General features: G+C 29.4%; 1 protein-coding gene and 1 pseudogene across 1 annotated transcript; both read right to left on the bottom strand.

Moving 5' to 3' along the window:
• Positions 1–4,972: 4,972 nt before the first annotated feature.
• On the bottom strand, positions 4,973–6,941 carry LOC107022932 (annotated as a pseudogene).
• A 3,663-nt stretch (positions 6,942–10,604) lies between these two features.
• LOC107022789 (GDSL esterase/lipase 2-like) lies at positions 10,605–12,844 on the bottom strand. The gene is made up of 5 exons (XM_015223379.2): positions 12,590–12,844; positions 12,363–12,484; positions 12,028–12,252; positions 11,652–11,916; positions 10,605–11,156 (listed from the first exon to the last, which is right to left on the bottom strand). The coding sequence occupies exons 1-5, from the start codon at positions 12,834–12,836 to the stop codon at positions 10,915–10,917; spliced, it is 1,101 nt and encodes a 366-aa protein (XP_015078865.1). The 5' UTR covers positions 12,837–12,844; the 3' UTR covers positions 10,605–10,914.
• Between the last annotated feature and the right edge of the window lie 3,778 nt (positions 12,845–16,622).

Below are 16,622 nucleotides of genomic sequence, written 5' to 3'. Positions count from 1 at the left end.
AAACAAAATACTTGTGTCTGCATCAACTCTATTGGAAGAGTCAGTTTATTTTTTAGTGTATCGAACGAGTTTTGGCTGGTTAACAATATTTAGGATGTGTTTGGTATGAAAGAAAACATTTTCTCGAAAACGTTTTCGATTTTCTCATGTTTAGTTGGGACAAAAGTCTTGGAAAATGTTTTTCAAATCAATTCATTTTCTTCAAAATTAAGGAAAATAACTCTGGACCCGCTCCTATGCCTATTTGAAAAAGGCATTATTGGCCTTAGGCCTCCAATTTGAAGGGCCTCAATTTTTTACCAATAATAAATTATGTAATAATTTTTTTAAGAAAAAAATTAATTATTTATAATAAAATATATTTTTTTAAATGATACTATTGTTTTATTCTTATTAATCCTATTTAAATAGAAGAAATTAAGAAGAATTGTTTAATTTTCTCATCGTCTCTATGCAAATATTCACATTATTTTATTCTTTTAAATCCTTTTACACTCTCTTCTTTAAATTTTTGATAAGTTGAAGTAATGCTCTATCAAAAATATGAATCAATAGTCGAAAAGTGTTGAGCAAAGTAACTTGTAAATTCTTTTTCTATTTCTTGTTAGATTTTCAAGCATTACAACAAGCATAGTAAAACAAGGGGTATAAAAAATTATCAACTTCTTGAATCAAATACTATGTTAACAATTCATATAATAATTGCACGAGTAAGCAAATGTTTTTCATCAATTGATAAAATCGAATAAATCATTAATAAAAAAAATATAAGTATACCTTGCATTTAAGAAGGCAAGCTTTTTTTAAAAATAAAATAAAATAATGCTTATGGAGTTTATTTAAATTTTAGGCCTCTAGTTTGAAATTTTGTTTTATGCCTCGAATACCATTGAGCCGCCCCAGAAATGACTTCCTTTCAAAAGTTAAGTAAACATTTTCCAAAACTCTTATCCAACTTCAAATTACAATTTTTTTTTGAAGAACATCAATTTCTAGAAGTATTTTCTAACTTTAATTTTTTATTTTTTTTCACCCCCTACACCCCGCCACGCCAACCCCTCCACTAGCCTCCCCCTCCCCCCAAAAAAAATTAATTTATTAAAAAATATATTCAATTTCAAAGATTATTTTCTACTCTAGTAAAAATAAAAGATATTCTCAAAAATATTTTTCATTGATAAATCAAACACTAAAAAACATTTCCTAAAAATATTTTCTATTCACCAACCAAACATGAAAAAATAAGTCATAAATCTACTTGTTTTCCGGGAAAACATTTTCCTTCGACTAAATTGGAGTTGTATATTACTATTAAATTAAAGTACCAAACACATGGAGAAATTTCTATGTATCTTTCCATAAAGTATATGGATATTGTCACGCTTTAAATTTTTATAAACCAACGTATAACTATTAAGTAATAAATCACGAAAATTGAAATTAAAAATCACATACTTAGCTAAGTCATGACTCATGAGCCTCTAAAAGAAAACGGAAGTATGGTCGGTTACTAGTTGATATTATTGTTTTATACAAAATTTGGCGTGTAGGCATTCTTTTTCTTCCCTTTGGATTGCTTCAATTTCATTTTATTCAACATTAGTAAAGTAATAAACAAAATATAGAAATCATTGAATTTGTCTGTTGGTTGATTTGATACGACATTGTTTTATTAAATATGAAATATAATATATTAACTTGACTTAGTTATATAACAAAATAATATATTGGTGGTAAACGCATAAAGAAAAATAGATGAAATGAACAAAATATTTTGAAATACAAAAGTCAAATATTCTAATCTAAGAGCATTAGTTCCAATATCAAATTTTGAAGATCTACATGGTTATACGTAGTGGTGGCAAATGGGCAGATTGAATCAGATATAGACGGATTGAAAATGGATAAATATAAAATGGGTAATAATTCAATCTGCTCATATTTGATATGGGTAAAAATTGATTGGGTAAGAAATAAATTGGATAAAATACTAGTTTATCAATATTTTCATGAATAAATAGTACTTTACTTAAGAATTCAATATGGAAAAGATATTTTAGCCTTTTTTTAGATAAAAAATATTGAACAAGATGAAAGTATTTTAAATTTCAAAGTAAATGAATATTTGCATTTTAGGACTAAAATATGCTTAATGCACTTTAAGCAATGTCATGATTTGCTTATTTTACACTATTTATTGATTATCCAATATAAAATTAAATAAATAAATTAAATGTAATTATAATTAACAAAAGAAATGTACATTTAAATTATATATTTTTGGAAGGCCAAAAACTTCACATTTTCAATTATAGAGAAGAATAGTTAGTTCTATAAAATAACATAAAAAGGAAGAGAAAATACACTATTTTGAGTGATATCATGAATTTTGAGTGAATAGATTCATATTTTACTCATAGTTTACCCATATTTTTATAGGTCAAATATAAATATCAACTCATATTTTATCCATGTGAAAAATCACTCCCAACTCATTAAAATATGGACGAGTTGGACGGGTCACCAAAATATGGGCTCATTTTGCCGGCATTACTTATACAGAAAAAAAAAGGGGGGGAGGGGAGATACTCCTCTCCAGTACATTAATCTCTCCAGTTGATCCAGTGCATAGTTAATTTAATGACATCTGTCAATTTTAAAATCTAATGGTCCATATTTATTTAAACAAAGCAGTCTTTAAACCATAGTCAAATATCATTAACCATGGTTAGTACTATTTTTCTTTCTCTCTGCTCTCTCCTCTCTCATCTCTTTCTTTCTCACTTAGTTCTACAACAAATTTTTTCTCAATCAGCAAAGAATTTGCTTTGTTAATAACAAATCGCTTTTTCTTTTTCATTATTTTCACACCGTGATAAAAGAAGACAAAATTCAAAGGATGAACTTGGGTTATAAAATTTTAAAAATTCAACCGATGAGACTACTTCTTTGAAGCTTGGTTCGGTCACAATGGTGATCCACAAAACTCTGTCGTCTTCTTCGTAACATCAATTTTTTCAATTTGGAGTTTCTACAAAAGCTAACTAAAGGATCTGGACGAAAACTGGGTAGAAAAATATTTTTTCATAAACTTTTCTTTTCATCACGGGAGCAATTCCAATTAAACTTTGTGAGATATACAGCAATTGAAAAATTATCCATGATTAAAAATAAAATAAATTTAAAGTCTCAAATATCAGCACCATAAATAAAATTCAGAAATCTATTGTTGATTTGTTGCAAAAAAGAGTTTGAAAAGATAAACTATGAAAGAAAAGAAAGGATTCTAAGCACAAAAAGAAAGTGAGAGAAATATTAACGGATCCGGCTCCTCTCTATTTTTCTTCCCTCTATTTTCCCCAAGTTTTTGCTTGGATGTGAGACACGTCACATAGATAAAAGTCATAATTAATATCTTGTTTTTATTCAATTAAATCTGAATCATTAGTTTTTAGTTTTTATATATGTCATGTGTCTCACATCCAAGTAAGAACTTGAAAAAAATGGAGGGAAGGAAAATGAAGAGGAACCGAATCTAATATTAACTATGGTAAACCTCTTTAGTTAACCAAAGAAATCTGAGTCATTAGATTATTGTATGAGACATGTCAAAATATTAAAGGAATAATGGAGGAACTAGATAGATCTATTACTGGAGAAGAGTCGAATCCAAAAAAACGTATATATGTGTAGTATAACGGAAGGTACGTAAAGGGACAAATTTGACTTTTTTTCTTGAATGCAGATATTGGTGGCCCCATTTCATGCGGTACGAATTAGGGGCGTATAACATCGAATTAAACTGCAAATCGATTTAAATTAAAGAAAAAAATTCAATTAGTGATTTGATTTGATTTTGTTTGATATTTAAAAAAAATACACAATTAGACACACTACAGAAAATATTTATTCAAATAGGACTCAATTCAATATATTTTATTATTTACCCTTATTAGATTCACCAGCTAAATAATTTACCAGCCCCCTCCCTCAAATTGTATCGAAATTAAAATTCTTCCACCTGATTTATGGTCTAAATTGTGCACCAACTAGGTATGGCAATGGGGTTGGCGGGTTGAGTATAACTCGTAAAAATTTTAATCCGCCTCACATAATATTTTTTTTATTTTCAGTCTGTCTCATTCCACCCTGCATAGACTCGCTACGCATGAATTCGTCCCACATAATTTTTTAGTATTACTATTTTCTTAACAAGAAATCTTAACGATATCAATATATATATATCTATTAAAAATTAGTTCGGATTGGATAGGTTTTTTGAAGTTCAATTTCGGTGATTAAGCTATTATCGTCAAATAATTGTTGTTAATAATCATTTTGTGTAGTGAGAAAAACATCAATGGTTTTCAAAGCCATGCTTATTCCTGATCGTTTTTGGTAACAATCAAAACCAATGTCTTCACAGATACATCGCCAAAACATAGCAACCATGTTTTAATAATCATTTTGTGTAGCGCGAGTAGGAACTCTGAGAAGAAAAACATCAATGGTTTCAAAGCCATGCTCATTCCTGATCGTTTTTGGTAACAATCAAAACCAATGTCTTCACAGATACATCGCCAAAACATAGCAACCATGTTTTAAAATTGAATTGCCAAACATGTTTCTCGTTTTGTTTAGATGCAAATGAAGGCAGAAGAATGTTTGTTTTTAAGGTCTGATTATGGTAATTGATAAATCTAATCTATGCATGACAATTGACAATGAAGAAAGAAGGGTTGGTGTAGACGAACAAATTAAGTAAATGTACATTTCTCAACTTTACATTGCATGATTCCAACTTAATTCTCAACTTTGTTCAATCATGAACTGAGATATGAAGTCATCTCATCAAATCTAAAGAAATCAAACACAAGATCAGAAATGATAGTAAAGATAAAAGCTCCTTATCATCAACATGTACATTTACTTTTCTCTTCCTTATATAGTAAGCATTAACAGAAGAATTCCACCATCAGGTTATGTTGACCGTTTAAAAAAGGATTTTAGCTTGTAAGGTGCTACCATGTCTGGAGTTCCATTCCATAGCAATTTTGCGTATTGTTTATAGGCCAGCTCAGTGGGATGAAAAGAGTCGAAAAACAAGTAATCCTTCACATTTTTACATAACTCGTACTTTTTTACCTGCATTGTCCCTCCACAACTAAGAATCCCTCGAAATGGACCCGTTCCACAACAAGCCGTGTCTGATATCTTAAAACCTAAATAAAACAGAACAAAACTTTTAAGTAAATTAAAATGAACATTTTTTATATAACAATCAAACATTTGACTTTATTCATCTCTAATATGGTTTGTGTGATTTCATTTTGTTATGATTATTGCATCAACATTCTACTTTGTTAGCAGAGCCATCAAATTTCTGCTACAGAGTTTGTACTGTGAATAGAAAAAAAAAACCTACATATGATTTATGTTTCATCTTTCTATGATCAATTCCTATTTTTTCTTTTACTTTATTGAAGGTTTCTCATGGGGAGACTAAATCCGGATTTGAACCAGGAAGTCCTACATACGCTCCTTAACAAACGCCGATTTCATACCATTTCTCGAGCCGAGACATTTGGTTAAAGATAAAAGATTACTTACTACTAATTCCTGTTGGTACTTATAGTAGATTAGTATACTCTTGGTAAAACAGCTATTCTTACATAAATCAACACTGCACAATATATGATCGAACATAAAGATACTTGATTTTGAATTCAATGAGATAGAAGATACCATATTTTGTTGGATTATTAATGCTATCTGCAAATACTTTGAAGAAGTTGAATATTGTATACTTAAATCCAGGCAATTGCTTCTCTAGTTTTTTAAACATTCTTGGGAGAGCTGAATTAAACATCTTCGCTTTGTTTGTTGCTTCCTCCATACAACTCCCATTCGTAACTCCTTTTTGAAGGTTGAGAGCCCTCATAGAAGGAACACAACCTAATGGAGCCACATTAAACATCACAAACTTTCTCCCTCCTTCCTTGTAAATTCCCTGTAAACAAAGTACAGCGAATTAGTCTAATCTGTCCATTTGACACGCCTAGGACTAACTTCACGTAGAACATGCAAGTAACAATATCTGATTTATTTCTTGAATAGATAAAAACTACTACTCACTCGTAAATAAATTAAATCGAAAAGATCAAATATTAATTACCTTCAAAACAGAAGTCAAATTTCCCATAACCATCTGTTGATATTCTGTATCGGAATATGGAGAAGTCAAATTTGCTAATAAAGGGAAAAGGAAATCATTATTGGCAGTGCTAAAAATATATACAGCATTGGAGAGGATCCTGTTTCGACTCTGTGTCACCCACTTTCTTCTTCAACAGTTGTGTTACGTTTTGGAATAATTTCAACTGAGTTTTAAGATCTATAACCTGTCAAATGAAAACAAACATTTAATTAATATTGATGAATCAATCGATCTAACTATCAATTCAAACAAGAATTACTATATTGTGACTTACAAAGCCACGATTGGTTTCAGCTAAACAACCAGAACCGGCTGATGCAAAATTCACCCCATGAATGAAATGTTCCTTCCCAATTTCAAAATATGGCGGAATAAATGGCAAATTAGCATATTCAGCTGCAAAATAAAATCAAAATCAGTTGACTGACATTAACTACCTCCAACAATTAAATACTTTAACGCGAACAAATTTACCAATAAAATCAGGAATGAGACGTCCATCGGAGGCCCTGCCAGTAGGGTATTTGAAGAATGATTCTCCATAAGGGAAATTATTACTTCCTTGGGGATCAGTATTCGGGTTGATGTACTTATTATTTCCAGGATCAAAAATTGAATCACCAAACACGAAAAGGGCAGCTTGATGATGTCTTTCATGGCACACAATTGGTGTGGCAAAATGTGCAACCAAAACAAAGATACACAAGCTTGAGATCAAAGTCATTACAGCATTATATGTTTGGTTTAATATAATTATATATATAGTACTCCTGATGCGCAGTTTGATTACAAAAATACCTGCGTCTGCTGCATCCACTACTTTGAAATATATAGCGTATATTTTAATGCTAAATATAATAGTGACAAGTATATTATTATGGCTTAATCTTTTATTTATTTTTTTGATATACGATAAAGGAAAGTGCAACTCTGAATATTAACGAAGTTAAATTCTCATCACTCTCAGCACAAGAAAAAACACAATTTATCACTGATAATAAACTATATTATTTGAAAATTCATTCCTTAACTCAAAAATTACTATGATTAAATTTTTTCCGTTCAATTAAAGAATTATCAGTAAGAGTTGAGGAAAGCCAATTTATTTATATATTTTAGCAACTAACGAGGGAAGCCATTTTTTTCCTCATAATAATATTGAGTTGGTTGAACAAAGAATCTCACAAATATGAATCAGGTTGGTATATTCGAAATTTTCTTCATAGATCAAACTCGTCACATGGGATAGCTTTTTTAGTACTTATTTATTGCCAGGGAAGCCTTTTAAGTTTCTTTCCACCTTCCCTTCGAATTTTTATTTCCTTTCCCTCCTTTATTTTATGTATCAGAGATATTCGTGTCTCTTCAAAAATAAAATAAAAAAATGTTCACAATAAAAAACTTTTTGAAAGGCATATTCCCTAAACAGGAGTCAATTGAACCAAACACTTGTCCTAAGCTTATTTAATTTAATAAAAATCATTACTTCCAAGTTCCACTGCCCCAAATTAATTGTTATATTTCTTTTCTAAAGAGTTAAATTATGCGGTCAAAGGGCCAAATATACTTATGTACTATAGGAAATAGTTTATATATATTATAATTATATTTTTGGATTAAATATATTTCTTACTTTTAGATTAAATATACACCTTAACAGAAGACGTGAACAATTAAAATTAAAAAAAAAACTATTCAATACAAAAAAAATCAAATTCAAATATAACCCGCCCCGCCCAAATAATTTAACCCAACCTAATCTATAATCAAATAAGGAAACTTAATGTTCATTAAGTTCTCTCCGGCAACCAAAGAGACTCGAATAATCAAATTGTTCTCCAATCAGTGCCAGGAGGTATCAGATTTACCCTAGAAAAGCTCTTCATCCACTTCCCCCCATTGACGCATACAAGATCCTCCCACTTTGGCTAAATTTAATTTTAAAACAATGATAATCAAGCTCAACTCATGGTAATTTTTCCCTGTTATATTGTATATCTAGAAATAAACAAGACTTTTGGATTAAGCTCAAAATCTAGAACTCTAAAATTCGCCCAGAAAATCAAGGATTCTACTAGCACTAACATATTATTCAGAATGCCTTCTCGTCAAGCACGAGTAGTAGAAGATTCTTGTTGCTAGTGAAGTTTGAATCTAGCTGCTTCATTGTTCCATATTTTCAGTTTTCTCCTATTTTTGTATTTCCAGTCGTTATCATTCCAAAATAGCTTCTTTTTTTAAGGGAAAAGGGTCTGATATACCCTCAACTTTGTCATGTGGAGCTGATATACCTCGTTATAAAAGTGGCTCATATATGCTCTTACCGTTATACAAACGGCTCATATATACCCCTGCCGTTACAAAATGGCTCACATATATCCTTTATTTAACGGAAGTTAAAAAATTAGTTTTAAATTTATATTTATTACTTCTAATTTTTTTAAAAAAAATTATTTAGGGGTATATATTATTCTTCTATCAAAGTTCAAGTTATATTTTAATTTTTTTCATACATAAATTATTTTTTGACTTCATTTATTATAATTATTTGAGTTTCTTATTCTTATTTTGTTTTTTTGTTTCATTCCTTAGTTTAAAGAGAGAGAAAATTAAACTATTTTTTTTGTGTGTATTGTAATTTAATTTCGTATTCGAAGAAAAATTTGGTCATCTACAATAAGTTTTACAAGAATATTAGTGAAATATAAATAAATTTGATTATCAAAATAATTATTATAAATTAGTCATTGAAACAAAAAAAGTCAAAAAAAATATGTTTGACGAGGATTAAATTTACTCATATGGGATTATATTTTTTAGAAAAAAATAATAAAAATTTAGATTAAAATTATTTTTTTTTCATTTCCGTTGGAGGAAAAGGGTATATGTGAGCCATTTGTTTACAAGTATGGGTATATATGAGTCACTTTCATAACAAGGGTATATCAGCTCCAAATGACAAAGTTGAGGGGTATATCAGACCCTTTTTCCTTTTTTTAAAGAAATAACTCCGGTTCGCAGACCTCTTTGGCTACACTTCTCTTTGGTTGCGGAAGAGAATTCAATTAGACATTAGGTTTCCTTGTTTGAAAGATAAATTTGTTGGGTCAATGTTATAGATTAGGTCGGATTAAATTATTTGGGGGTGGGATTATATCTCAATTTAATTTATTTTAAATTGACTTGTTCTTATAATCTTAGTTGTCTACGTGTATATTGAGCCCGAAAGTATAACAGAAGGGGTATATTTAGTCCAAAAGTATAACTAAGGGTATATTTAAACTATTTCCTATAGTATAAGGGTATATTTGACCCTCTACCGTAAACTATTTTAATTTTGATTAAAGAAAAATAAAATGTTTCATCAAATTTGAATGAGAAAAAGGTTGATTTATTGTATTTTTTGTATAATTTTTGAATATATATTTAATTATATAATGTTGATTTATTCTAATTTAATTTAGCTTTAAAAATTTATCAAATCAACTCTCAATGAAGCGAACATGATAAATAATTTTGATTAATAATACACATAAGACATCACGTGGGACACAAATTACCATGTAGAATGTCACGTAAGACACATGTGTCTTTTTATTCAAACTTATACAAATTTAAGTGTCAACTTGTGAATACTCAAAGTTGAAGAATATAAATATAAAATGAGATAATGTTAAAAGGCATATTTATGTATTACGCATAAACTAAAGGTGCACCTGACCAAATGAAGGGAAGGGGTAATGGAGGGAATTTGGAGGCCCTGCCAGTAGGGTGCTTGAAGAACAAGTACTATTCATTTTCTAACCGGTCCTTACGTTTTCAAATGACTAGTTACAACATATATGTTACTTCCTCCGTCCCAAATGGATCCTAAGATTATTTTCTAATATTATGAACTAGCACTATTCATTTTCAGTTTACATTAATTAATACTATTATTAATTAGTATACTTTCTAATATCCAAGAGTAAATAGTAGGAAAAAAATGTATCACCTTTTTGCACATTTTCATATTTGAACTATCAATGTACAAGTTCCATAGATGAACTTCAAGTGTGTTATTCAACCACAGAGTACGAATTCTTATGAACATCGTTAGTTTCAAAGCTATGTTCATTCCTGATCTAGAAAGATCGATTTCGGTAACAACCAAAAACTAATCAGACCAGTGTCGTAGGTGTTACTTTGAAACTGCATTGTGAAAACACAGAACTAGGTTTTCAAAAATCAATTGGCAAACATTTTTTGAATTTGATTTTTGCAAAGGACATTTGATGATGCCTGTTGCAAAAGGACTGATTATGCTTGCTGTATCTCTAATCTATTGTCACATTCATCTTTTTAACCCCTACCTTGTAGAGGTAAAGAGGTTGTTTCTGAAGGACCCTCAGCTACAATGGAAATTTTATTGATCTCACTATGATTCCCTAACAAAACATACATTCAGTTACAAATCCTTCTCTGACTGCATATACAATTGAAAATTTACATTGCATGAGTCTCTACTTTGATCAATCATGAGGACTAAGACATGAAGTCATCTCATCAAATCTAAAGATCGGCTCCTCATTATAAGTTGAACACAACAAGAACAGAAAAATTATTAGAGATCAAGCTTTTCAACATCATGTTTCACTTTATTTATTCTTTCCTTTAGTACGCTTTAACAAAAGAATTCCACCAATGCCATCATCAGGTTATGTTGAAAGTTCAAAAAAGGATTTTAGGTTGTAAGGTGCTACAACGTCTAGAGTTCCATTCCATAATAATTCTGTGTATCTTTGGTAGGCCTGCTCACTGGGATGAACAGAGTCGAAAAACAAGTAATCTTTCACATTTTCACATAACTCGTACTCTTTTACCTGCCTCTTCCCTCCACAACTATGAATCCCTCGAAATGGACCCGTTCCACAACAAGCCGTCTCTGATATCTTCAAACCTAAACAAAACAGAACAAAATCATTAGTAAATTGAGACTAAGGAAACATTATTTATACTACAATCAAACAGTTGACTCTATTATTCTCTAGATACTTTGTGTGATTTCATTTTGTTATGATTATTGCATCTACATTCTACTCTGTTAGCAGAGCCATCAAATTTCTGCTAAAGGTTTGAAATGAATAGAAAAAGAAAATATATATGATTTATATTTCATGTTTCTATGATCACTTGCAATTCTTTCTATAACTTTATTGAAGGTTTCTCATGGGGTGGACTAATTCTAGATTCGCACCATCAAGTTCTATTGGGGGTAATCCGCTCCTTAACAAAGGCAACATCATATCATAGAAGAATACTTACCACTCCACTAATTCATGTTGATACTTATAGTACTCTAGGTATAATAGTTATTCTTTCATAAATCAACGGTGCCCAATATATAATCAAACGTATAAATACTTGATTTTGAGTTCAAAGAGATAAAACACACCATGTTTTGTTGGATTATGAATGCTATCTGCAATTACTTTGAAGAAGTTGAATATTGTATACTTAAATCCAGGCAATTGCTTCTCTAGTTTTTTGAGCATTTCCGGGAGGGCTGAATTGAACAGTTTGGCCAAGTTTGTGGCCTTCTCCATGCAACTTCCATTTGTAACTCCAATTTGAAGGTTGAGAGCTCTCAGTAAAGGGAGACAGCCTAATGGACCCAAATTAAGCATCACAAACTTTCTCCCTCCTTCCTTATAAATTCCCTGTTGCATTCATAACAAAGTAGAAAGAGTTACCCTAACTTGTTCATTTGATAAAAACTACTAGTAAGTAAATTAAATCGAAAGAAATAGAAAAGAACAATATTAGAGTACCTTTAAAACAGAAGTCAAGTTGCCCATAATCATCTGTACATATTCTCTATCGGAATATTGAAAAGTCGAATTTGCTAATAAAGGGGCAAAGAAATCATTGCTGCCAGTGCTAAAAATATATACAGCGTTGGAGAGGATCTGCTTCGACTCTGTTTCACCCACTTTGTTCCTCAACAGTTGTGTCACGCTTTGGAATAATTTCAACTGAGTTTGAAGATCTATAACCTGTCAAATGGAAACAAACATTTCATAGAAAAGTTGATCTAACTATCAAATTGAAACAAGAATTACATAAAAGTAAGAGAATAAGTTAAAAAGGAAATATTGTGACTTACAAAGCCACGAGCGGTTTCAGCCAAACAACCAGAACCACCTGATGCAAAGTTTACTCCATGTACCAAATGCTTCTTCCCAATTTCAAAATACGGCGGAATAAATGGCAAATTAGCATATTCAGCTGCAAAATACAACTAACTATAACTATAACGCAAAAAGCTGATGATCTACTACAATTAAATAAATATACCTTTCAAAGAATTGACTAATACGCGAATGAATTTACCTATAAAATCAGGAATGAGGCGTCCATTGGAGTTCCTGCCAGTCGGGTACTTGAAGAATGATTCTCCATAAGGGAAATAATTTGCTTGGAAGCTAGCAATGGTGTTGATGTAATTATTATTTCCAGGATCAAAAATTGAATCACCGAACACGAAAAGAGCAGTTTGATGAGGTCTTTCATGGCACACAACTGTGATGGCAAAATGTGCTACCAAAACAAAGATGCACAAGTTTGATATCAAAGCCATCAGAGTAAGTTAATTGTGAATGAACAATTACTTTGATTTATCTTTGCATAGTATATATAGAGTACTAGTGATGTGCAGAATGATTAAAAAAATACTTGTGTCTGCATCAAACTCTATTGGAAGAGAGTTTATTTTTCAATGAATTGAAGGAGTTTTGGCTGTTTGACAATCATTTAGTTGGTAAACATGTTTACTTGCCTACAATTAAGAAATTGACCCACAAAAGAGCAATTTTTTTACTTTTTTATCTTCATCAATTATTGTTGTGAACTAATCTCTTTCTTCAATGTAGAGTACAATTATGTACTTCATTTTTATTTGTTCAATTTTGACTGGACATATTTTTAATTAAAAAAATAAATTGAACGATAGTTTTGCAATATCACATTTTAAATATATTGTTTTAGGTAATTCATATATTAAATAGTACTATAATTAATAATAGAGTAAATCATGAATAAATGATAAATTATCTCATAATTTTCTAAACTAGAAACAATAGTCACATTAGAGCGAAGTTTACCCTAGTGCTTCAACTCTCCTATATTGTTTGTGAATTATTATATTAGAGCCAAGTATACACTTAACCACTGAAAGATAATGATAGAGAGTTTTCTTGTCATTATGAAGAAAAAAAAAATAAAAAATATTATACATAAATTGGCATTTAATTTAGTTTCAGCTTGTATCTATGTTCTTCAATTTTTTGTGTGCAGAAACAAAAACTTAAACTGGTTTAAAATTAAAGAAGAATATACATATACATCGTATGTGTCATTATACACGTGTGACGCCACAGATGACGTAAATTGTCGCGTATGACGCCATGTAGAAAGTATGTGTCTACTTTTTAACTTTATATAAATTTACGTGTCTATTTGTGTACATCTAATTTTAGCATAAATATTAATTGAAGTCAAATTAAAGAGAAATTTTAGATATTACGGGAAAAAAAATAAAAAGGAAGAAGCGTTTTATGTACTTATTTTGTCCAAAAAAAAACAATGGAAGCCTTTTTAGTATTTTTCTTTTTCATTTTCCCTTCGATATTTTGTTTGATTTTCCTCCTTTTTTATGCATCAGAAAGATAGTCGTATCTCTTTAACAATTAAAAATTAAAATGTTCATAAAAAAAGTTCTTTTGAAAAAGATATGCGCACTCCATAAGAAAATCAATTGAACGAAGCATTTGACGCCACCTGTCCCAAGCTTATTATTTGATTTAATACAAATCACTAGCACTGAAGTACTGAATTGAATTAGTAGTCATATTTTTTTTAAGGGTTAAGCTAAGTTAATTTTGATCAATATTTTAAAATAGTTCATCAAATTGGCATTTAAAATATTATACTTTTATGAATATATAAATTTAATTATATAACATTGAGTTAATTCAACTTAATTTAATTAGCTTTTAAACTTAATCAAATTAATTTTTAAAAAGTAAATCGTGACAATTAATTTGTCAATGGAAACAGAAGGAATATTTGTTTAGTAGATTCTGATCAAGCAAGTAGACGAGTATTAAATAAATAACATTGTTTAATGCGGAGTAGTTTTTATTAGTATTTTATATACTTTTGACTCTTCATGTACCCAAGTTTGTTACTTTACTAACTCTCTTTCTTAAAATAAGCATTATTGCTTTCATCATTTTTTCAAGAATAAATTGGAGTTGTACATTAAAGTATTAAATTAAAGTACCAAACACACGGAGAAATTTCTATATTATCTTTCCATACAGCATATGGATATTGTCAACGCAAAATTAGAGTTAGACATAAGTGACGTTAAAATTCTAATTCACTGTCAAGTGAATTGCGAACTTTAAATTTTACTAATTGAGAAAATAATTCAACATGGGTGTACATGGTCGGGTTGATTCGGATTTTTCAAATATTAAATCAAATCATTTGTGTCGAATTTTTAAATCTATAAATCAAACCAATCAATAAAATTCAGATTTTTCAAACTCGATTTTTTTCGGGGTTTTCGCGTTTTCAAGTTTTTTCGCTAAAATATTCATACGAACATATGATTTACTTGTAATTCAAATATTTTTTCAGTCCTACTAAAATATAACTATCTAAGGTGTTTCTTAAGAACATAACACAAACAATGATATGATTAATAAGAATAAAATATTCAAATATGGTCTTCTTTGAGTTTATGATATTCCCCGCTCGTCCGAGCTTTTGTAGGCCGAAGCAAATGCTTAGATGAGAAGAAGTCAGTAAAAGTCAAAACAAGATAGACAAAGAAGTCTCTTCCACATATATATATAATGAAATTGAGTAAAACAAATATTGCAAATTAACAAGTCATAATGAAAATGATCATAATTTAAAAGTACTAAATCATGCTAAAATAAGTTTAATAAGTATTAGTCACATGACTAAATATTAAAGAAAATTAAAATTAGATTATGTATTTCAATTGTTTAAACCAATGTAAAATCAAAGAACAATATTCAATATTATTGTCATTCTTAGTGTTAAATTACTTTCCTTTTTGCATTATATTAATTTGATTTTGATTTAAGTTTTATTATAATTATCAACACTGTGGACTATAATCTTTATGGAGCCATCCAAATTTTCTAAGTTTCAAACTTGAAATAATATATTTAAAGATAAAAATTATGAAATAGTATAAGAAATATTTAAAACAAATATATCAAAGTAAGTATTTTTATGTGCAAAATAAAATTTTAAAATTATATATATATTGTCGGGTTGGGTTGGTTTCGGGTTGTTTTTCTTTAGTTAAAACCAAATCAAACATAGTCGAGTTTTTTTTTTTCAACACAGAACCAAGTCAAACCAACCACTAGTCAGGATCTTTTTCGAATTGACTCAATTTGTGATTTGGTTTGATTTTCAATTCGATTTTATATACCCCTAAAAACAGATGAGTTGTATACAAAATTATGAGTTTTTGGGTTAATTAACCTTGTGAAATGATGTAAGCAATTGAACGGATCAGATATGGCCCAAGATTAGGCCCAAATGGGGGCAGCTATGTGCATAGATAGCCGCTTGGAGGATGCTATTTAAGATATAGCCAATGCTACATAGTATTTAAATATTTTGCCGCTTCAAAATCAAATCCAGACATATAATATTTGAAGTTGAAAATCAATTATCTAAATATGAAATTTTCAGACATACACATCTAAAATTTTCAAAATAAAGAATCAATTTATTTTTTTTAAAAAAAAAAAATCTTATTTTTAACAAGAAGATAGCAAGGATACAAAGGACAAAAGATGAACACAACAAGTTTATACTACAAAGTAAATTTAATTAAACACACTTGAAAAAAATCGTAGGAGCATGACCATATATCACCAAATAAGGTGAACACTCATAGAATAAAAGTATAATATTTTTGTATTTGGAACTTATTTTGAATGTCAATGATCTATAGCCAAGCATACATATTGATCTAATAGAAAAGAAATGAATAATGATCAAAAATATATTCGAATTATTAATTTTATTTTGTGAGTTTCACGTTTTAATTATCAGTTATTTCCTTTTTTTTTCGATCTTATATATCACTGTCTATACATTGAAAGTTTGAAACACGCATCAACAATCAAATTTTCTCTTTTCCTAACTAAGGGATGGCGATAGAAACAATATTATCATTTGAAGGAAAGTTGGTTAATTCATGTCATGAAAATTAAACAGAAAAATATGTTTATAATAATTGAAATGGCATAAAAGGCAAGTGCTAGTTGATATATATATATATATATATATATATATATATATATATATA

This window comes from Solanum pennellii, chromosome 6 (genome assembly GCF_001406875.1).
Source record: "Solanum pennellii chromosome 6, SPENNV200".
NCBI classification, from domain to species: domain Eukaryota; kingdom Viridiplantae; phylum Streptophyta; class Magnoliopsida; order Solanales; family Solanaceae; genus Solanum; species Solanum pennellii.
The sequence above is the reverse complement of the archived record's forward strand: the minus strand, read 5'-3'. Positions and strand labels throughout refer to the sequence as shown.

Excerpts from the sequence above, each read along its gene's own strand:
- LOC107022789 (XM_015223379.2), bottom strand. The coding sequence starts at position 12,836 with ATGGCTTTGATATCAAACTTGTGCATCTTTGTTTTGGTAGCACATTTT. Across the intron at positions 12,485-12,589 it reads CCTCATTCCTGATTTTATAG|CTGAATATGCTAATTTGCCA; the intron begins GTAAATTCATTC and ends TGTATTTTGCAG. Across the intron at positions 12,253-12,362 it reads CTGAAACCGCTCGTGGCTTT|GTTATAGATCTTCAAACTCA; the intron begins GTAAGTCACAAT and ends TCCATTTGACAG.